General features: G+C 47.1%; 1 protein-coding gene across 38 annotated transcripts in view; it reads left to right on the top strand.

Moving 5' to 3' along the window:
* Positions 1–21,508, top strand: part of LOC118389812 (dihydropyrimidinase-related protein 3) — a 68,335-nt gene that overhangs the window by 40,884 nt on the left and 5,943 nt on the right. For all 38 annotated transcript variants that reach the window (XR_008147330.1, XR_008147335.1, XR_008147332.1 and 35 more), the window contains exon 12: positions 19,842–20,021. Coding sequence is in view for 26 of the 38 variants with exons in the window: in XM_052529550.1 (XP_052385510.1) it covers positions 19,842–20,021 (180 nt within the window). In the remaining 12 variants the exon portion in view is untranslated. The remainder of the gene's footprint in view (positions 1–19,841; positions 20,022–21,508) is intronic.

Below are 21,508 nucleotides of genomic sequence, written 5' to 3'. Positions count from 1 at the left end.
GTGTGTTTGACTCTGCGTGTGTTTGACTGTGTGTTTGACTCTGCATGTGTTTGACTCTGCGTGTGTTTGACTGTGTGTTTGACTCTGCATGTGTTTGACTCTGCGTGTGTTTGTCTGTGTGTTTGACTCTGCATGTGTTTGACTGTGTGTTTGACTCTGCATGTGTTTGACTCTGCGTGTGTTTGACTGTGTGTTTGACTCTGCATGTGTTTGACTGTGTGTTTGACTCTGCATGTGTTTGACTGTGTGTTTGACTCTGCGTGTGTTTGACTGTGTGTTTGACTCTGCGTGTGTTTGTCTGTGTGTTTGACTGTGTGTTTGACTCTGTGTGTGTTTGTCTGTGTGTTTGACTCTGCGTGTGTTTGACTCTGCATGTGTTTGACTCTGCGTGTGTTTGTCTGTGTGTTTGACTGTGTGTTTGACTCTGCGTGTGTTTGTCTGTGTGTTTGACTGTGTGTTTGACTCTGCGTGTGTTTGTCTGTGTGTTTGACTGTGTGTTTGACTCTGCGTGTGTTTGACTCTGCATGTGTTTGACTCTGCGTGTGTTTGTCTATGTGTTTGACTGTGTGTTTGACTCTGCGTGTGTTTGACTCTGCATGTTTTTGACTCTGCGTGTGTTTGTCTGTGTGTTTGACTGTGTGTTTGACTCTGCGTGTGTTTGTCTGTGTGTTTGACTGTGTGTTTGACTCTGCGTGTGTTTGACTGTGTGTTTGACTCTGCATGTGTTTGACTCTGCGTGTGTTTGACTGTGTGTTTGACTCTGCATGTGTTTGACTCTGCGTGTGTTTGTCTGTGTGTTTGACTCTGCATGTGTTTGACTGTGTGTTTGACTCTGCATGTGTTTGACTCTGCGTGTGTTTGACTGTGTGTTTGACTCTGCATGTGTTTGACTCTGCGTGTGTTTGACTGTGTGTTTGACTCTGCATGTGTTTGACTGTGTGTTTGACTCTGCGTGTGTTTGTCTGTGTGTTTGACTGTGTGTTTGACTGTGTGTTTGACTCTGCGTGTGTTTGACTGTGTGTTTGACTCTGCGTGTGTTTGTCTGTGTGTTTGACTGTGTGTTTGACTCTGCATGTGTTTGACTCTGCGTGTGTTTGACTGTGTGTTTGACTCTGCGTGTGTTTGACTGTGTGTTTGACTCTGCATGTGTTTGACTCTGCGTGTGTTTGACTGTGTGTTTGACTCTGCGTGTGTTTGACTGTGTGTTTGACTCTGCATGTGTTTGACTCTGCGTGTGTTTGACTGTGTGTTTGACTCTGCATGTGTTTGACTCTGCGTGTGTTTGTCTGTGTGTTTGACTCTGCATGTGTTTGACTGTGTGTTTGACTCTGCATGTGTTTGACTCTGCGTGTGTTTGACTGTGTGTTTGACTCTGCATGTGTTTGACTCTGCGTGTGTTTGACTGTGTGTTTGACTCTGCATGTGTTTGACTGTGTGTTTGACTCTGCGTGTGTTTGTCTGTGTGTTTGACTGTGTGTTTGACTGTGTGTTTGACTCTGCGTGTGTTTGACTGTGTGTTTGACTCTGCGTGTGTTTGTCTGTGTGTTTGACTGTGTGTTTGACTCTGCATGTGTTTGACTCTGCGTGTGTTTGACTGTGTGTTTGACTCTGCGTGTGTTTGACTGTGTGTTTGACTCTGCATGTGTTTGACTCTGCGTGTGTTTGACTGTGTGTTTGACTCTGCATGTGTTTGACTCTGCGTGTGTTTGACTGTGTGTGTGTACTGCGTGTGTTTGACTCTGCGTGTGTTTGTCTGTGTGTTTGACTCTGCGTGTGTCTGACTGTGTGTGTGTTTGACTCTGCGTGTGTTTGACTGTGTGTTTGACTGTGTGTGTGTTTGACTCTGTGTGTGTTTGACTCTGCGTGTGTTTGACTGTGTGTTTTACTCTGCGTGTGTTTGACTGTGTGTTTGACTCTGCGTGTGTTTGACTGTGTGTGTGTTTGACTCTGCGTGTGTTTGACTCTGTGTGTGTTTGACTCTGCGTGCGTTTGACTCTGCGTGCGTTTGACTCTGCGTGCGTTTGACTCTGCGTGTGTTTGACTCTGTGTGTGTTTGACTCTGCGTGCGTTTGACTGTGTGTTTTACTCTGCGTGTGTTTGACTGTGTGTGTGTTTGACTCTGCGTGTGTTTGACTCTGTGTGTGTTTGACTCTGCGTGTGTTTGACTCTGTGTGTGTTTGACTCTGTGTGTGTTTGACTCTGCGTGTGTTTGACTGTGTGTTTGACTCTGCGTGTGTTTGACTGTGTGTTTGACTGTGTGTGTGTTTGACTGTGTGTGTTTGACTGTGTGTGTGTTTGACTCTGCGTGTGTTTAACTGTGTGTTTGACTGTGTGTTTGACTCTGCGTGTGTTTGACTGTGTGTTTGACTCTGCGTGTGTTTGACTGTGTGTTTGACTCTGTGTGTGTTTGACTCTGCGTGTGTTTGACTCTGCGTGTGTTTCACTGTGTGTTTCACTGTGTGTGTTTGACTCTGCGTGTGTTTGACTGTGTGTGTTTGACTCTGCGTGTGTTTGACTCTGCGTGTGTTTGACTCTGCATGTGTTTGACTCTGTGTGTGTGTTTGACTCTGCATGTGTTTGACTGTGTGTTTCACTGTGTGTGTTTGACTCTGCGTGTGTTTGACTCTGTGTGTGTGTTTGACTCTGTGTGTGTTTGACTGTGTGTGTTTGACTCTGCGTGCGTTTGACTCTGCGTGCGTTTGACTCTGCGTGCGTTTGACTCTGCGTGCGTTTGACTCTGCGTGTGTTTGACTCTGCATGTGTTTGACTCTGTGTGTGTTTGACTCTGCGTGCGTTTGACTCTGCGTGTGTTTGACTCTGCGTGTGTTTGACTCTGTGTGTGTTTGACTCTGCGTGCGTTTGACTCTGCGTGCGTTTGACTCTGCGTGTGTTTGACTCTGCGTGCGTTTGACTCTGCGTGCGTTTGACTCTGTGTGTGTTTGACTCTGCATGTGTTTGACTCTGTGTGTGTTTGACTCTGCGTGCGTTTGACTGTGTGTGTGTTTGACTCTGCGTGTGTTTGACTATGCGTGCGTTTGACTCTGCGTGTGTTTGACTCTGCGTGTGTTTGACTCTGTGTGTGTTTGACTCTGCGTGCGTTTGACTGTGTGTGTGTTTGACTCTGCGTGTGTTTGACTCTGCGTGTGTTTGACTCTGCGTGTGTTTGACTCTGTGTGTGTTTGACTGTGTGTTTGACTGCGTGTGTTTGACTGTGTGTGTTTGACTCTGCGTGTGTTTGACTGTGTGTGTTTGACTCTGCGTGTGTTTGACTGTGTGTGTTTGACTCTGCGTGTGTTTGACTGTGTGTATGACTGCGTGTGTTTGTCTGTGTGTTTGACTCTGTGCGTGTTTTACTGTGTGTGTTTGACTCTGCGTGTGTTTGACTGTGTGTTTGACTGCGTGTGTTTGACTGTGTGTGTTTGACTCTGCGTGTGTTTGACTGTGTGTGTTTGACTCTGCGTGTGTTTGACTGTGTGTGTTTGACTCTGCGTGTGTTTGACTGTGTGTGTTTGACTCTGCGTGTGTTTGACTGTGTGTTTGACTCTGCGCGTGTTTGACTGTGTGTGTTTGACTCTGTGTGTGTTTGACTCTGCGCGTGTTTGACTCTGCGTGTGTTTGACTCTGCGTGTGTTTGACTGTGTGTGTTTGACTCTGCGTGTGTTTGACTCTGCGTGTGTTTGACTCTGCGTGTGTTTGACTGTGTGTGTTTGACTCTGCGTGTGTTTGACTATGTGTTTGACTCTGCGCGTGTTTGACTGTGTGTGTTTGACTCTGCGTGTGTTTGACTGTGTGTTTGACTCTGCGCGTGTTTGACTGTGTGTGTTTGACTCTGTGTGTGTTTGACTCTGCGCGTGTTTGACTCTGCGTGTGTTTGACTCTGCGTGTGTTTGACTCTGCGTGTGTTTGACTGTGTGTGTTTGACTGTGTGTGTGTTTGACACTGCGTGTGTTTGTCTGTGTGTTTGACTCTGCGTGTGTCTGACTGTGTGTGTGTTTGACTGTGTGTTTGACTCTGCGTGTGTTTGACTGTGTGTGTCTGACTGTGTGTGTGTTTGACTCTGCGTGTGTTTGACTCTGCGTGTGTTTGACTGTGTGTTTGACTCTGTGTGTGTTTGACTGTGTGTGTTTGACTCTGCGTGTGTTTGACTGTGTGTTTGACTCTGCGTGTGTTTGACTGTGTGTGCCTGACTGTGTGTGTGTTTGACTCTGCGTGTGTTTGACTCTGCGTGTGTTTGACTGTGTGTTTGACTCTGTGTGTGTTTGACTGTGTGTGTTTGACTCTGCGTGCGTTTGACTCTGCGTGCGTTTGACTCTGCGTGCGTTTGACTCTGCGTGTGTTTGACTCTGCATGTGTTTGACTCTGTGTGTGTTTGACTCTGCGTGCGTTTGACTCTGCGTGTGTTTGACTCTGCATGTGTTTGACTCTGCATGTGTTTGACTCTGTGTGTGTTTGACTATGCGTGTGTTTGACTATGCGTGTGTTTGACTATGCGTGTGTTTGACTATGCGTGTGTTTGACTATGCGTGTGTTTGACTCTGCGTGTGTTTGACTATGCGTGTGTTTGACTATGCGTGTGTTTGACTATGCGTGCGTTTGACTCTGCGTGTGTTTGACTCTGCATGTGTTTGACTCTGTGTGTGTTTGACTATGCGTGCGTTTGACTCTGCGTGTGTTTGACTCTGCATGTGTTTGACTCTGTGTGTGTTTGACTCTGCGTGCGTTTGACTGTGTGTGTGTTTGACTCTGTGTGTGTTTGACTCTGCATGTGTTTGACTCTGTGTGTGTTTGACTCTGTGTGTGTTTGACTCTGTGTGTGTTTGACTCTGCGTGCATTTGACTATGCGTGCGTTTGACTCTGCGTGTGTTTGACTCTGCATGTGTTTGACTCTGTGTGTGTTTGACTCTGCGTGCGTTTGACTGTGTGTGTGTTTGACTCTGCGTGTGTTTGACTCTGCGTGTGTTTGACTCTGCGTGTGTTTGACTCTGTGTGTGTTTGACTCTGCGTGCGTTTGACTCTGCGTGTGTTTGACTGTGTGTTTTACTCTGCGTGTGTTTGACTGTGTGTGTGTTTGACTCTGCGTGTGTTTGACTCTGTGTGTGTTTGACTCTGCGTGTGTTTGACTCTGCGTGTGTTTGACTGTGTGTTTGACTCTGCGTGTGTTTGACTGTGTGTTTGACTGTGTGTGTGTTTGACTGTGTGTGTTTGACTGTGTGTGTGTTTGACTCTGCGTGTGTTTAACTGTGTGTTTGACTGTGTGTTTGACTCTGCGTGTGTTTGACTGTGTGTTTGACTCTGCGTGTGTTTGACTGTGTGTTTGACTCTGTGTGTGTTTGACTCTGCGTGTGTTTGACTCTGCGTGTGTTTGACTGTGTGTGTTTGACTCTGCGTGTGTTTGACTCTGCGTGTGTTTGACTCTGCGTGTGTTTGACTGTGTGTTTCACTGTGTGTGTTTGACTCTGCGTGTGTTTGACTCTGTGTGTGTGTTTGACTCTGTGTGTGTTTGACTGTGTGTGATTGACTCTGCGTGTGTTTGACTGTGTGTTTCACTGTGTGTGTTTGACTCTGCGTGTGTTTGACTGTGTGTGTGTTTGACTGTGTGTTTGACTGCGTGTGTTTGACTGTGTGTGTTTGACTCTGCGTGTGTTTGACTGTGTGTGTTTGACTCTGCGTGTGTTTGACTGTGTGTGTTTGACTCTGCGTGTGTTTGACTGTGTGTTTGACTGCGTGTGTTTGACTGTGTGTTTGACTCTGCGCGTGTTTGACTGTGTGTGTTTGACTCTGCGTGTGTTTGACTGTGTGTGTGTCTGTGTGTGTGTGAGTGTGTGTGTTTGACTCTGCGTGTGTTTGACTGTGTGTGTTTGACTCTGCGTGTGTTTGACTGTGTGTGTTTGACTCTGCGTGTGTTTGACTGTGTGTGTGTGACTCTGCGTGTGTTTGACTGTGTGTTTGACTCTGCGCGTGTTTGACTGTGTGTGTTTGACTCTGTGTGTGTTTGACTCTGCGCGTGTTTGACTCTGCGTGTGTTTGACTCTGCGTGTGTTTGACTGTGTGTGTTTGAGTCTGCGTGTGTTTGACTCTGCGTGTGTTTGACTGTGTGTGTTTGACTCTGCGTGTGTTTGACTCTGCATGTGTTTGACTCTGTGTGTGTTTGACTCTGCGTGCGTTTGACTCTGCGTGTGTTTGACTCTGCGTGTGTTTGACTCTGTGTGTGTTTGACTCTGCGTGCGTTTGACTCTGCGTGCGTTTGACTCTGCGTGTGTTTGACTCTGCGTGCGTTTGACTCTGCGTGCGTTTGACTCTGCGTGTGTTTGACTCTGCATGTGTTTGACTCTGTGTGTGTTTGACTCTGCGTGCGTTTGACTGTGTGTGTGTTTGACTCTGCGTGTGTTTGACTATGCGTGCGTTTGACTCTGCGTGTGTTTGACTCTGCGTGTGTTTGACTCTGTGTGTGTTTGACTCTGCGTGCGTTTGACTGTGTGTGTGTTTGACTCTGCGTGTGTTTGACTCTGCGTGTGTTTGACTCTGCGTGTGTTTGACTCTGTGTGTGTTTGACTCTGTGTGTGTTTGACTCTGTGTGTGTTTGACTCTGTGTGTGTTTGACTCTGCGTGCGTTTGACTATGCGTGCGTTTGACTCTGTGTGTGTTTGACTGTGTGTGCGTTTGACTCTGCGTGTGTTTGACTCTGCGTGTGTTTGACTCTGTGTGTGTTTGACTATGCGTGTGTTTGACTATGCGTGTGTTTGACTATGCGTGTGTTTGACTATGCGTGTGTTTGACTATGCGTGTGTTTGACTATGCGTGTGTTTGACTATGCGTGTGTTTGACTATGCGTGTGTTTGACTATGCGTGTGTTTGACTATGCGTGTGTTTGACTATGCGTGCGTTTGACTCTGCGTGTGTTTGACTCTGTGTGTGTTTGACTCTGCATGTGTTTGACTCTGTGTGTGTTTGACTCTGTGTGTGTTTGACTCTGTGTGTGTTTGACTCTGCGTGCGTTTGACTATGCGTGCGTTTGACTCTGCGTGTGTTTGACTCTGCATGTGTTTGACTCTGTGTGTGTTTGACTCTGCGTGCGTTTGACTGTGTGTGTGTTTGACTCTGCGTGTGTTTGACTCTGCGTGTGTTTGACTCTGCGTGTGTTTGACTCTGTGTGTGTTTGACTCTGCGTGCGTTTGACTCTGCGTGTGTTTGACTGTGTGTTTGACTCTGCATGTGTTTGACTCTGCGTGTGTTTGACTGTGTGTTTGACTCTGCATGTGTTTGACTGTGTGTTTGACTCTGCGTGTGTTTGTCTGTGTGTTTGACTGTGTGTTTGACTGTGTGTTTGACTCTGCGTGTGTTTGACTGTGTGTTTGACTCTGCGTGTGTTTGTCTGTGTGTTTGACTGTGTGTTTGACTCTGCATGTGTTTGACTCTGCGTGTGTTTGACTGTGTGTTTGACTCTGCGTGTGTTTGACTGTGTGTTTGACTCTGCATGTGTTTGACTCTGCGTGTGTTTGACTGTGTGTTTGACTCTGCATGTGTTTGACTCTGCGTGTGTTTGACTGTGTGTGTGTACTGCGTGTGTTTGACTCTGCGTGTGTTTGTCTGTGTGTTTGACTCTGCGTGTGTCTGACTGTGTGTGTGTTTGACTCTGCGTGTGTTTGACTGTGTGTTTGACTGTGTGTGTTTTGACTCTGTGTGTGTTTGACTGTGTGTGTGCACTGCGTGTGTTTGACTCTGCGTGTGTTTGACTCTGCGTGTGTTTGACTCTGCGTGCGTTTGACTCTGCGTGCGTTTGACTCTGCGTGCGTTTGACTCTGCGTGCGTTTGACTCTGCGTGTGTTTGACTCTGTGTGTGTTTGACTCTGCGTGCGTTTGACTGTGTGTTTTACTCTGCGTGTGTTTGACTGTGTGTGTTTTGACTCTGCGTGTGTTTGACTCTGTGTGTGTTTGACTCTGCGTGTGTTTGACTCTGTGTGTGTTTGACTCTGTGTGTGTTTGACTCTGCATGTGTTTGACTGTGTGTTTGACTCTGCGTGTGTTTGACTGTGTGTTTGACTGTGTGTGTGTTTGACTGTGTGTGTTTGACTGTGTGTGTGTTTGACTCTGCGTGTGTTTAACTGTGTGTTTGACTGTGTGAGCAGAACCAGCAGTGTCGTTTGACTTAGCAAACGAGGATCGGATGTCATCGACCTTCTTTTCAAAATGGTTGACGAAGTCATCTGCAGAGAGGGAGGAGGGAGGGGGGAGGATTCAGGAGGGAGGAGAAGGTGGCAAAGAGCTTCCTAGGGTTAGAGGCAGATGCTTGGAATTTAGAATGGTAGAAAGTGGCTTTAGCAGCAGAGACAGAGGACTGTGTGTTTTACTCTGCGTGTGTTTGACTGTGTGTGTGTTTGACTCTGCGTGTGTTTGACACTGTGTGTGTTTGACTCTGCGTGTGTTTGACTCTGTGTGTGTGTTTGACTGTGTGTGTTTGACTCTGCGTGCGTTTGACTCTGCGTGCGTTTGACTCTGCGTGCGTTTGACTCTGCGTGTGTTTGACTCTGCATGTGTTTGACTCTTTGTGTGTTTGACTCTGCGTGCGTTTGACTCTGCGTGTGTTTGACTCTGCATGTGTTTGACTCTGTGTGTGTTTGACTCTGCGTGCGTTTGACTCTGCGTGCGTTTGACTCTGCGTGTGTTTGACTCTGCGTGCGTTTGACTCTGCGTGCGTTTGACTCTGCGTGCGTTTGACTCTGCGTGTGTTTGACTCTGCGTGTGTTTGACTCTGTGTGTGTTTGACTCTGCGTGCGTTTGACTGTGTGTGTGTTTGACTCTGCGTGTGTTTGACTATGCGTGCGTTTGACTCTGCGTGTGTTTGACTCTGCATGTGTTTGACTCTGTGTGTGTTTGACTCTGCGTGCGTTTGACTGTGTGTGTGTTTGACTCTGCGTGTGTTTGACTCTGCGTGTGTTTGACTCTGTGTGTGTTTGACTCTGTGTGTGTTTGACTCTGTGTGTGTTTGACTCTGTGTGTGTTTGACTCTGCGTGCGTTTGACTATGCGTGCGTTTGACTCTGTGTGTGTTTGACTGTGTGTGCGTTTGACTCTGCGTGTGTTTGACTCTGCATGTGTTTGACTCTGTGTGTGTTTGACTATGCGTGTGTTTGACTATGCGTGTGTTTGACTATGCGTGTGTTTGACTATGCGTGTGTTTGACTATGCGTGTGTTTGACTATGCGTGTGTTTGACTCTGCGTGTGTTTGACTATGCGTGTGTTTGACTATGCGTGTGTTTGACTATGCGTGCGTTTGACTCTGCGTGTGTTTGACTCTGCATGTGTTTGACTCTGTGTGTGTTTGACTATGCGTGCGTTTGACTCTGCGTGTGTTTGACTCTGCATGTGTTTGACTCTGTGTGTGTTTGACTCTGCGTGCGTTTGACTGTGTGTGTGTTTGACTCTGTGTGTGTTTGACTCTGCATGTGTTTGACTCTGTGTGTGTTTGACTCTGTGTGTGTTTGACTCTGTGTGTGTTTGACTCTGCGTGCGTTTGACTATGCGTGCGTTTGACTCTGCGTGTGTTTGACTCTGCATGTGTTTGACTCTGTGTGTGTTTGACTCTGCGTGCATTTGACTGTGTGTGTGTTTGACTCTGCGTGTGTTTGACTCTGCGTGTGTTTGACTCTGCGTGTGTTTGACTCTGTGTGTGTTTGACTCTGCGTGCGTTTGACTCTGCGTGTGTTTGACTGTGTGTTTTACTCTGCGTGTGTTTGACTGTGTGTGTGTTTGACTCTGCGTGTGTTTGACTCTGTGTGTGTTTGACTCTGCGTGTGTTTGACTCTGCGTGTGTTTGACTGTGTGTTTGACTCTGCGTGTGTTTGACTGTGTGTTTGACTGTGTGTGTGTTTGACTGTGTGTGTTTGACTGTGTGTGTGTTTGACTCTGCGTGTGTTTAACTGTGTGTTTGACTGTGTGTTTGACTCTGCGTGTGTTTGACTGTGTGTTTGACTCTGCGTGTGTTTGACTGTGTGTTTGACTCTGTGTGTGTTTGACTCTGCGTGTGTTTGACTCTGCGTGTGTTTGACTGTGTGTGTTTGACTCTGCGTGTGTTTGACTCTGCGTGTGTTTGACTCTGCGTGTGTTTGACTGTGTGTTTCACTGTGTGTGTTTGACTCTGCGTGTGTTTGACTCTGTGTGTGTGTTTGACTCTGTGTGTGTTTGACTGTGTGTGATTGACTCTGCGTGTGTTTGACTGTGTGTTTCACTGTGTGTGTTTGACTCTGCGTGTGTTTGACTGTGTGTGTGTTTGACTGTGTGTTTGACTGCGTGTGTTTGACTGTGTGTGTTTGACTCTGCGTGTGTTTGACTGTGTGTGTTTGACTCTGTGTGTGTTTGACTGTGTGTGTTTGACTCTGCGTGTGTTTGACTGTGTGTTTGACTGCGTGTGTTTGACTGTGTGTTTGACTCTGCGCGTGTTTGACTGTGTGTGTTTGACTCTGCGTGTGTTTGACTGTGTGTTTGACTGCGTGTGTTTGACTGTGTGTGTTTGACTCTGCGTGTGTTTGACTGTGTGTGTTTGACTCTGCGTGTGTTTGACTGTGTGTGTTTGACTCTGCGTGTGTTTGACTGTGTGTGTTTGACTCTGCGTGTGTTTGACTGTGTGTTTGACTCTGCGCGTGTTTGACTGTGTGTGTTTGACTCTGTGTGTGTTTGACTCTGCGCGTGTTTGACTCTGCGTGTGTTTGACTCTGCGTGTGTTTGACTGTGTGTGTTTGACTCTGCGTGTGTTTGACTCTGCGTGTGTTTGACTCTGCGTGTGTTTGACTGTGTGTGTTTGACTCTGCGTGTGTTTGACTGTGTGTTTGACTCTGCGCGTGTTTGACTGTGTGTGTTTGACTCTGCGTGTGTTTGACTGTGTGTTTGACTCTGCGCGTGTTTGACTGTGTGTGTTTGACTCTGTGTGTGTTTGACTCTGCGCGTGTTTGACTCTGCGTGTGTTTGACTCTGCGTGTGTTTGACTCTGCGTGTGTTTGACTGTGTGTGTTTGACTGTGTGTGTGTTTGACACTGCGTGTGTTTGTCTGTGTGTTTGACTCTGCGTGTGTCTGACTGTGTGTGTGTTTGACTGTGTGTTTGACTCTGCGTGTGTTTGACTGTGTGTGTCTGACTGTGTGTGTGTTTGACTCTGCGTGTGTTTGACTCTGCGTGTGTTTGACTGTGTGTTTGACTCTGTGTGTTTGACTCTGCGTGTGTTTGACTGTGTGTTTGACTCTGCGTGTGTTTGACTGTGTGTGTCTGACTGTGTGTGTGTTTGACTGTGTGTTTGACTGCGTGTGTTTGACTGTGTGTGTTTGACTCTGCGTGTGTTTGACTGTGTGTGTTTGACTCTGCGTGTGTTTGACTGTGTGTGTTTGACTCTGCGTGTGTTTGACTGTGTGTTTGACTGCGTGTGTTTGACTGTGTGTTTGACTCTGCGCGTGTTTGACTGTGTGTGTTTGACTCTGCGTGTGTTTGACTGTGTGTTTGACTGCGTGTGTTTGACTGTGTGTGTTTGACTCTGCGTGTGTTTGACTGTGTGTGTTTGACTCTGCGTGTGTTTGACTGTGTGTGTTTGACTCTGCGTGTGTTTGACTGTGTGTGTTTGACTCTGCGTGTGTTTGACTGTGTGTTTGACTCTGCACGTGTTTGACTGTGTGTGTTTGACTCTGTGTGTGTTTGACTCTGCGCGTGTTTGACTCTGCGTGTGTTTGACTCTGCGTGTGTTTGACTGTGTGTGTTTGACTCTGCGTGTGTTTGACTCTGCGTGTGTTTGACTCTGCGTGTGTTTGACTGTGTGTGTTTGACTCTGCGTGTGTTTGACTGTGTGTTTGACTCTGCGCGTGTTTGACTGTGTGTGTTTGACTCTGCGTGTGTTTGACTGTGTGTTTGACTCTGCGCGTGTTTGACTGTGTGTGTTTGACTCTGTGTGTGTTTGACTCTGCGCGTGTTTGACTCTGCGTGTGTTTGACTCTGCGTGTGTTTGACTCTGCGTGTGTTTGACTGTGTGTGTTTGACTGTGTGTGTGTTTGACACTGCGTGTGTTTGTCTGTGTGTTTGACTCTGCGTGTGTCTGACTGTGTGTGTGTTTGACTGTGTGTTTGACTCTGCGTGTGTTTGACTGTGTGTGTCTGACTGTGTGTGTGTTTGACTCTGCGTGTGTTTGACTCTGCGTGTGTTTGACTGTGTGTTTGACTCTGTGTGTGTTTGACTGTGTGTGTTTGACTCTGCGTGTGTTTGACTGTGTGTTTGACTCTGCGTGTGTTTGACTGTGTGTGTCTGACTGTGTGTGTGTTTGACTCTGCGTGTGTTTGACTCTGCGTGTGTTTGACTGTGTGTTTGACTCTGTGTGTGTTTGACTGTGTGTGTTTGACTCTGCGTGCGTTTGACTCTGCGTGCGTTTGACTCTGCGTGCGTTTGACTCTGCGTGTGTTTGACTCTGCATGTGTTTGACTCTGTGTGTGTTTGACTCTGCGTGCGTTTGACTCTGCGTGTGTTTGACTCTGCATGTGTTTGACTCTGTGTGTGTTTGACTCTGCGTGCGTTTGACTCTGCGTGCGTTTGACTCTGCGTGTGTTTGACTCTGCGTGCGTTTGACTCTGCGTGCGTTTGACTCGGCGTGCGTTTGACTCTGCGTGTGTTTGACTCTGCATGTGTTTGACTCTGTGTGTGTTTGACTCTGCGTGCGTTTGACTGTGTGTGTGTTTGACTCTGCGTGTGTTTGACTATGCGTGCGTTTGACTCTGCGTGTGTTTGACTCTGCATGTGTTTGACTCTGCGTGTGTTTGACTCTGCGTGCGTTTGACTGTGTGTGTGTTTGACTCTGCGTGTGTTTGACTCTGCGTGTGTTTGACTCTGTGTGTGTTTGACTCTGTGTGTGTTTGACTCTGTGTGTGTTTGACTCTGTGTGTGTTTGACTCTGCGTGCGTTTGACTATGCGTGCGTTTGACTCTGCGTGTGTTTGACTGTGTGTGCGTTTGACTCTGCATGTGTTTGACTCTGTGTGTGTTTGACTATGCGTGTGTTTGACTATGCGTGTGTTTGACTATGCGTGTGTTTGACTATGCGTGTGTTTGACTATGCGTGTGTTTGACTATGCGTGTGTTTGACTATGCGTGTGTTTGACTATGCGTGTGTTTGACTATGCGTGTGTTTGACTATGCGTGCGTTTGACTCTGCGTGTGTTTGACTCTGCATGTGTTTGACTCTGTGTGTGTTTGACTATGCGTGCGTTTGACTCTGCGTGTGTTTGACTCTGCATGTGTTTGACTCTGTGTGTGTTTGACTCTGCGTGCGTTTGACTGTGTGTGTGTTTGACTCTGTGTGTTTTGACTCTGCATGTGTTTGACTCTGTGTGTGTTTGACTCTGTGTGTGTTTGACTCTGTGTGTGTTTGACTCTGCGTGCGTTTGACTATGCGTGCGTTTGACTCTGCGTGTGTTTGACTCTGCATGTGTTTGACTCTGTGTGTGTTTGACTCTGCGTGCGTTTGACTGTGTGTGTGTTTGACTCTGCGTGTGTTTGACTCTGCGTGTGTTTGACTCTGCGTGTGTTTGACTCTGTGTGTGTTTGACTCTGCGTGCGTTTGACTCTGCGTGTGTTTGACTGTGTGTTTGACTCTGCATGTGTTTGACTCTGCGTGTGTTTGACTGTGTGTTTGACTCTGCATGTGTTTGACTGTGTGTTTGACTCTGCGTGTGTTTGTCTGTGTGTTTGACTGTGTGTTTGACTGTGTGTTTGACTCTGCGTGTGTTTGACTGTGTGTTTGACTCTGCGTGTGTTTGTCTGTGTGTTTGACTGTGTGTTTGACTCTGCATGTGTTTGACTCTGCGTGTGTTTGACTGTGTGTTTGACTCTGCGTGTGTTTGACTGTGTGTTTGACTCTGCATGTGTTTGACTCTGCGTGTGTTTGACTGTGTGTTTGACTCTGCATGTGTTTGACTCTGCGTGTGTTTGACTGTGTGTGTGTACTGCGTGTGTTTGACTCTGCGTGTGTTTGTCTGTGTGTTTGACTCTGCGTGTGTCTGACTGTGTGTGTGTTTGACTCCGTGTGTTTGACTGTGTGTTTGACTGTGTGTGTGTTTGACTGTGTGTGTGTTTGACTGTGTGTGTGTACTGCGTGTGTTTGACTCTGCGTGTGTTTGACTCTGCGTGTGTTTGACTCTGCGTGTGTTTGACTCTGCGTGCGTTTGACTCTGCGTGCGTTTGACTCTGCGTGCGTTTGACTCTGCGTGCGTTTGACTCTGCGTGCGTTTGACTGTGTGTTTTACTCTGCGTGTGTTTGACTGTGTGTGTGTTTGACTCTGCGTGTGTTTGACTCTGTGTGTGTTTGACTCTGCGTGTGTTTGACTCTGTGTGTGTTTGACTCTGTGTGTGTTTGACTCGGCGTGTGTTTGACTGTGTGTTTGACTCTGCGTGTGTTTGACTGTGTGTTTGACTGTGTGTGTGTTTGACTGTGTGTGTTTGACTGTGTGTGTTTGACTCTGCGTGTGTTTAACTGTGTGTTTGACTGTGTGTTTGACTCTGCGTGTGTTTGACTGTGTGTTTGACTCTGCGTGTGTTTGACTGTGTGTTTGACTCTGTGTGTGTTTGACTCTGCGTGTGTTTGACTCTGCGTGTGTTTCACTGTGTGTTTCACTGTGTGTGTTTGACTCTGCGTGTGTTTGTCTGTGTGTGTTTGACTCTGCGTGTGTTTGACTCTGCGTGTGTTTGACTCTGCATGTGTTTGACTCTGTGTGTGTGTTTGACTCTGCGTGTGTTTGACTGTGTGTTTCACTGTGTGTGTTTGACTCTGCGTGTGTTTGACTCTGTGTGTGTTTTGACTCTGTGTGTGTTTGACTGTGTGTGTTTGACTCTGCGTGCGTTTGACTCTGCGTGCGTTTGACTCTGCGTGCGTTTGACTCTGCGTGTGTTTGACTCTGCATGTGTTTGACTCTGTGTGCGTTTGACTCTGCGTGCGTTTGACTCTGCGTGTGTTTGACTCTGCATGTGTTTGACTCTGTGTGTGTTTGACTCTGCGTGCGTTTGACTCTGCGTGCGTTTGACTCTGCGTGTGTTTGACTCTGCGTGTGTTTGACTCTGCGTGTGTTTGACTCTGTGTGTGTTTGACTCTGCGTGCGTTTGACTCTGCGTGTGTTTGACTGTGTGTTTGACTCTGCATGTGTTTGACTCTGCGTGTGTTTGACTGTGTGTTTGACTCTGCATGTGTTTGACTGTGTGTTTGTCTCTGTGTGTGTTTGTCTGTGTGTTTGACTGTGTGTTTGACTGTGTGTTTGACTCTGCGTGTGTTTGACTGTGTGTTTGACTCTGCGTGTGTTTGTCTGTGTGTTTGACTGTGTGTTTGACTCTGCATGTGTTTGACTCTGCGTGTGTTTGACTGTGTGTTTGACTCTGCGTGTGTTTGACTGTGTGTTTGACTCTGCATGTGTTTGACTCTGCGTGTGTTTGACTGTGTGTTTGACTCTGCATGTGTTTGACTCTGCGTGTGTTTGACTGTGTGTGTGTACTGCGTGTGTTTGACTCTGCGTGTGTTTGTCTGTGTGTTTGACTCTGCGTGTGTCTGACTGTGTGTGTGTTTGACTCTGCGTGTGTTTGACTGTGTGTTTGACTGTGTGTGTGTTTGACTGTGTGTGTGTTTGACTGTGTGTGTGTACTGCGTGTGTTTGACTCTGCGTGTGTTTGACTCTGCGTGTGTTTGACTCTGCGTGTGTTTGACTCTGCGTGCGTTTGACTCTGCGTGCGTTTGACTCTGCGTGCGTTTGACTCTGCGTGCGTTTGACTCTGCGTGTGTTTGACTCTGTGTGTGTTTGACTCTGCGTGCGTTTGACTGTGTGTTTTACTCTGCGTGTGTTTGACTGTGTGTGTGTTTGACTCTGCGTGTGTTTGACTCTGTGTGTGTTTGACTCTGCGTGTGTTTGACTCTGTGTGTGTTTGACTCTGTGTGTGTTTGACTCTGCGTGTGTTTGACTGTGTGTTTGACTCTGCGTGTGTTTGACTGTGTGTTTGACTGTGTGTGTGTTTGACTGTGTGTGTTTGACTGTGTGTGTGTGTTTGACTCTGCGTGTGTTTAACTGTGTGTTTGACTGTGTGTTTGACTCTGCGTGTGTTTGACTGTGTGTTTGACTCTGCGTGTGTTTGACTGTGTGTTTGACTCTGTGTGTGTTTGACTCTGCGTGTGTTTGACTCTGCGTGTGTTTCACTGTGTGTTTCACTGTGTGTGTTTGACTCTGCGTGTGTTTGACTGTGTGTGTTTGACTCTGCGTGTGTTTGACTCTGCGTGTGTTTGACTCTGCATGTGTTTGACTCTGTGTGTGTGTTTGACTCTGCGTGTGTTTGACTGTGTGTTTCACTGTGTGTGTTTGACTCTGCGTGTGTTTGACTCTGTGTGTGTGTTTGACTCTGTGTGTGTTTGACTGTGTGTGTTTGACTCTGCGTGCGTTTGACTCTGCGTGCGTTTGACTCTGCGTGCGTTTGACTCTGCGTGTGCTTGACTCTGCATGTGTTTGACTCTGTGTGCGTTTGACTCTGCGTGCGTTTGACTCTGCGTGTGTTTGACTCTGCATGTGTTTGACTCTGTGTGTGTTTGACTCTGCGTGCGTTTGACTCTGCGTGCGTTTGACTCTGCGTGTGTTTGACTCTGCGTGCGTTTGACTCTGCGTGCGTTTGACTCTGCGTGCGTTTGACTCTGCGTGTGTTTGACTCTGCATGTGTTTGACTCTGTGTGTGTTTGACTCTGCGTGTGTTTGACTCTGCGTGTGTTTGACTCTGCGTGTGTTTGACTCTGCGTGTGTTTGACTCTGTGTGTGTTTGACTCTGTGTGTGTTTGACTCTGTGTGTGTTTGACTCTGTGTGTGTTTGACTCTGCGTGCGTTTGACTATGCGTGCGTTTGACTCTGTGTGTGTTTGACTGTGTGTGCGTTTGACTCTGCGTGTGTTTGACTCTGCATGTGTTTGACTCTGTGTGTGTTTGACTATGCGTGTGTTTGACTATGCGTGTGTTTGACTATGCGTGTGTTTGACTATGCGTGTGTTTGACTATGCGTGTGTTTGACTATGCGTGTGTTTGACTATGCGTGCGTTTGACTCTGCGTGTGTTTGACTCTGCATGTGTTTGACTCTGTGTGTGTTTGACTATGCGTGCGTTTGACTCTGCGTGTGTTTGACTCTGCATGTGTTTGACTCTGTGTGTGTTTGACTCTGCGTGCGTTTGACTGTGTGTGTGTTTGACTCTGTGTGTGTTTGACTCTGCATGTGTTTGACTCTGTGTGTGTTTGACTCTGTGTGTGTTTGACTCTGTGTGTGTTTGACTCTGCGTGCGTTTGACTATGCGTGCGTTTGACTCTGCGTGTGTTTGACTCTGCATGTGTTTGACTCTGTGTGTGTTTGACTCTGCGTGCGTTTGACTGTGTGTGTGTTTGACTCTGCGTGTGTTTGACTCTGCGTGTGTTTGACTCTGCGTGTGTTTGACTCTGTGTGTGTTTGACTCTGCGTGCGTTTGACTCTGCGTGTGTTTGACTGTGTGTTTTACTCTGCGTGTGTTTGACTGTGTGTGTTTGACTCTGCGTGTGTTTGACTCTGTGTGTGTTTGACTCTGCGTGTGTTTGACTCTGCGTGTGTTTGACTGTGTGTTTGACTCTGCGTGTGTTTGACTGTGTGTTTGACTGTGTGTGTGTTTGACTGTGTGTGTTTGACTGTGTGTGTGTTTGACTCTGCGTGTGTTTGACTGTGTGTTTGACTCTGCGTGTGTTTGACTGTGTGTTTGACTCTGCGTGTGTTTGACTGTGTGTTTGACTCTGTGTGTGTTTGACTCTGCGTGTGTTTGACTCTGCGTGTGTTTGACTGTGTGTGTTTGACTCTGCGTGTGTTTGACTCTGCGTGTGTTTGACTCTGCGTGTGTTTGACTGTGTGTTTCACTGTGTGTGTTTGACTCTGCGTGTGTTTGACTCTGTGTGTGTGTTTGACTCTGTGTGTGTTTGACTGTGTGTGTTTGACTCTGCGTGTGTTTGACTGTGTGTTTCACTGTGTGTGTTTGACTCTGCGTGTGTTTGACTGTGTGTGTGTTTGACTGTGTGTTTGACTGCGTGTGTTTGACTGTGTGTGTTTGACTCTGCGTGTGTTTGACTGTGTGTGTTTGACTCTGCGTGTGTTTGACTGTGTGTGTTTGACTCTGCGTGTGTTTGACTGTGTGTTTGACTGCGTGTGTTTGACTGTGTGTTTGACTCTGCGCGTGTTTGACTGTGTGTGTTTGACTCTGCGTGTGTTTGACTGTGTGTTTGACTGCGTGTGTTTGACTGTGTGTGTTTGACTCTGCGTGTGTTTGACTGTGTGTGTTTGACTCTGTGTGTTTGACTGTGTGTGTTTGACTCTGCGTGTGTTTGACTGTGTGTGTTTGACTCTGCGTGTGTTTGACTGTGTGTTTGACTCTGCGCGTGTTTGACTGTGTGTGTTTGACTCTGTGTGTGTTTGACTCTGCGCGTGTTTGACTCTGCGTGTGTTTGACTCTGCGTGTGTTTGACTGTGTGTGTTTGACTCTGCGTGTGTTTGACTCTGCGTGTGTTTGACTCTGCGTGTGTTTGACTGTGTGTGTTTGACTCTGCGTGTGTTTGACTGTGTGTTTGACTCTGCGCGTGTTTGACTGTGTGTGTTTGACTCTGCGTGTGTTTGACTGTGTGTTTGACTCTGCGCGTGTTTGACTGTGTGTGTTTGACTCTGTGTGTGTTTGACTCTGCGCGTGTTTGACTCTGCGTGTGTTTGACTCTGCGTGTGTTTGACTCTGCGTGTGTTTGACTGTGTGTGTTTGACTGTGTGTGTGTTTGACACTGCGTGTGTTTGTCTGTGTGTTTGACTCTGCGTGTGTCTGACTGTGTGTGTGTTTGACTGTGTGTTTGACTCTGCGTGTGTTTGACTGTGTGTGTCTGACTGTGTGTGTGTTTGACTCTGCGTGTGTTTGACTCTGCGTGTGTTTGACTGTGTGTTTGACTCTGTGTGTGTTTGACTGTGTGTGTTTGACTCTGCGTGTGTTTGACTGTGTGTTTGACTCTGCGTGTGTTTGACTGTGTGTGTCTGACTGTGTGTGTGTTTGACTCTGCGTGTGTTTGACTCTGCGTGTGTTTGACTGTGTGTTTGACTCTGTGTGTGTTTGACTGTGTGTGTTTGACTCTGCGTGTGTTTGACTCTGCGTGTTTGACTCTGCATGTGTTTGACTCTGCGTGTGTTTGACTGTGTGTGTTTGACTGTGTGTGTGTTTGACTGTGTGTTTGACTCTGCGTGTGTTTGACTCTGTGTGTGTTTGACTGTGTGTGTGTTTGACTCTGCGTGTGTTTGACTCTGCGTGTGTTTGACTCTGCGTGTGTTTGACTGTGTGTGTTTGACTGTGTGTGTGTTTGACACTGCGTGTGTTTGTCTGTGTGTTTGACTCTGCGTGTGTCTGACTGTGTGTGTGTTTGACTGTGTGTTTGACTCTGCGTGTGTTTGACTCTGTGTGTGTTTGACTGTGTGTGTGTTTGACTCTGCGTGTGTTTGACTCTGCGTGTGTTTGACTGTGTGTTTGACTGTGTGTGTGTTTGACTGTGTGTGTGTTTGACTGTGTGTGTGTTTGACTGTGTGTGTGTTTGATGCTGTGTGTTTGACTCTCCATGTGTTTGACTCTGTGTGTGTTTGTATGTGTTTGACTTTGTGTGTATTTGACTCTGTGTGTGTTTGTATGTGTTTGACTTTGTGTGTGTTTGACTCTGTGTGTGTTTGACTCTGTGTGTGTTTGACTCTGTGTGTGTTTGACTCTGTGTGTGTTTGACTCTGTGTGTGCACGTGTACCTGTAGTCATGTCTATGCTTGTGTGTATTCCAGGCTGCTGAGTACAATGTGTTTGAGGGCATGGAGCTCCGTGGTGCCCCCTCGGTGGTGATCTGCCAGGGGAAGCTGGTGCTGGAGGATGGGAACCTGCACGCCACCTCCGGGGTGGGCCGCTTCATCCCCTGCACCCCCTTCCCGGACTTTGCTTACAAGCGCGTCAAGGCCAGGAAGCAGGTAAAAGATGCTCGCCTCTCTCACCTTACTGTCTAGTCAACATCTGAGTAACTGTCTCTGGACTCTGAGTAACTGTCTCCCTTTTATACAATTATGTAACAATATAAAAGTATTTCCAATGAACATATTGTATTCCTAACGCTTCAGTTCTGTCTTAGAATACGTTTTATATGGATTGTTTTGTCACGGGACAGCGTTAGTATGTGACACTGAGCCAAGGACTGTGAGGTCTGTGAGGCGGAAGGTAAGTCTAGCAGTTACGAGCGTTCGGCCCGTAACTGAAAGGTTGCTCGTTCGATTCCAAGATCCGACTAGGTGAATAATCTTTCGATGTGCCCTTGAGCAAGGCACTTAACCTGAATTGCTTCTGTAAGTCGCTTTGGATAAGAGCGTCTGCTAAATCACAAAACAAATAATACAACATAATAAAAGGTCAGTGAGTTGGGGACATCTAGAAGTGTTTTCTCAGTGGTTAGGGATTAATCAGCACTAATCTGATGCAGAGCTGAGATGAGCCATCCAGCACCCACAAACATGGACGATCTCACTGCAGCTTTCCATTAAAGACGGCTTAGCTTTACACTAATGCACACTGCTGTGGCTCAGCCCATGCCACGCATAATCAGATTTACCATCAATCTCAATGTACATTACATACCTGAATGGGAATCCAAAGTATATTCAATGGAGGCAGATCACACCTACTGAACTGTACACAAAGGGCATCTGTCCTCTCTGGTGGCAGTGGCACTGTCTGTCTGTCTGTCATGGAAGGCACAAGATAAATATAGCTAACAGGGTGTGTAATGCAGATGGGAATTGTCAGAAAAGGCTGTAATGGTGTCCTAACTACCTCTATGGGTGATCTGATCATATCCAGGAGGAAGACAGACATGTGATGTAGGTGATGGAGAATGGGGGTTAGAGTGAGGGGATGGGGAATGGGGGTTGGAAGGAGGGGATGGGGAATGGGGGTTGGAGTGAGGGGATGGGGGATGGGGGTTGGAAGGAGGGGATGGGGAATGGGAGGTGGGGGTGGGGGTTGGGAGGAAGGGGTGGGATGTGTGGGAGATAAATGTCATGTCAGACTTGAGGATTCATGTCAGGGGCTTCGGCTGTTGGCTGTGGGTTACACACTGAAACAACTGACTGCCAGGGAGTGCCTGTTGTAGCCACGTGTAATGGTTTTGAAGGGATATGATGTGTCCATGGGGTTGCTCATATTGCTGGTGTTGGTGGATACTCAACAGGAACAACAGTGTGCTATTTTAAGTGGATATTTCAACACAAGTGGGTTATATTAAATGAGTTGTGTTCAACTTGAAACGGCTACCCTCCAATTCTGCCATCATTCTCTTTTTGCCCAGACTATAGAGATGTTTCTTTGGTGAGACCTATGTATTAATGCAATGTTGATCTTGGTGGCAGTAAGTATTTTCTGATGCTCCTAGCTCAGCTTCCAGGGATTCCTTAGTCACATGACCCTA

The sequence above is a fragment of the Oncorhynchus keta genome, chromosome 11, assembly GCF_023373465.1.
Source record: "Oncorhynchus keta strain PuntledgeMale-10-30-2019 chromosome 11, Oket_V2, whole genome shotgun sequence".
NCBI classification, from domain to species: domain Eukaryota; kingdom Metazoa; phylum Chordata; class Actinopteri; order Salmoniformes; family Salmonidae; genus Oncorhynchus; species Oncorhynchus keta.
Note: the sequence above shows the minus strand (reverse complement) of the source record. Positions and strands in the feature narration are given on the sequence as shown.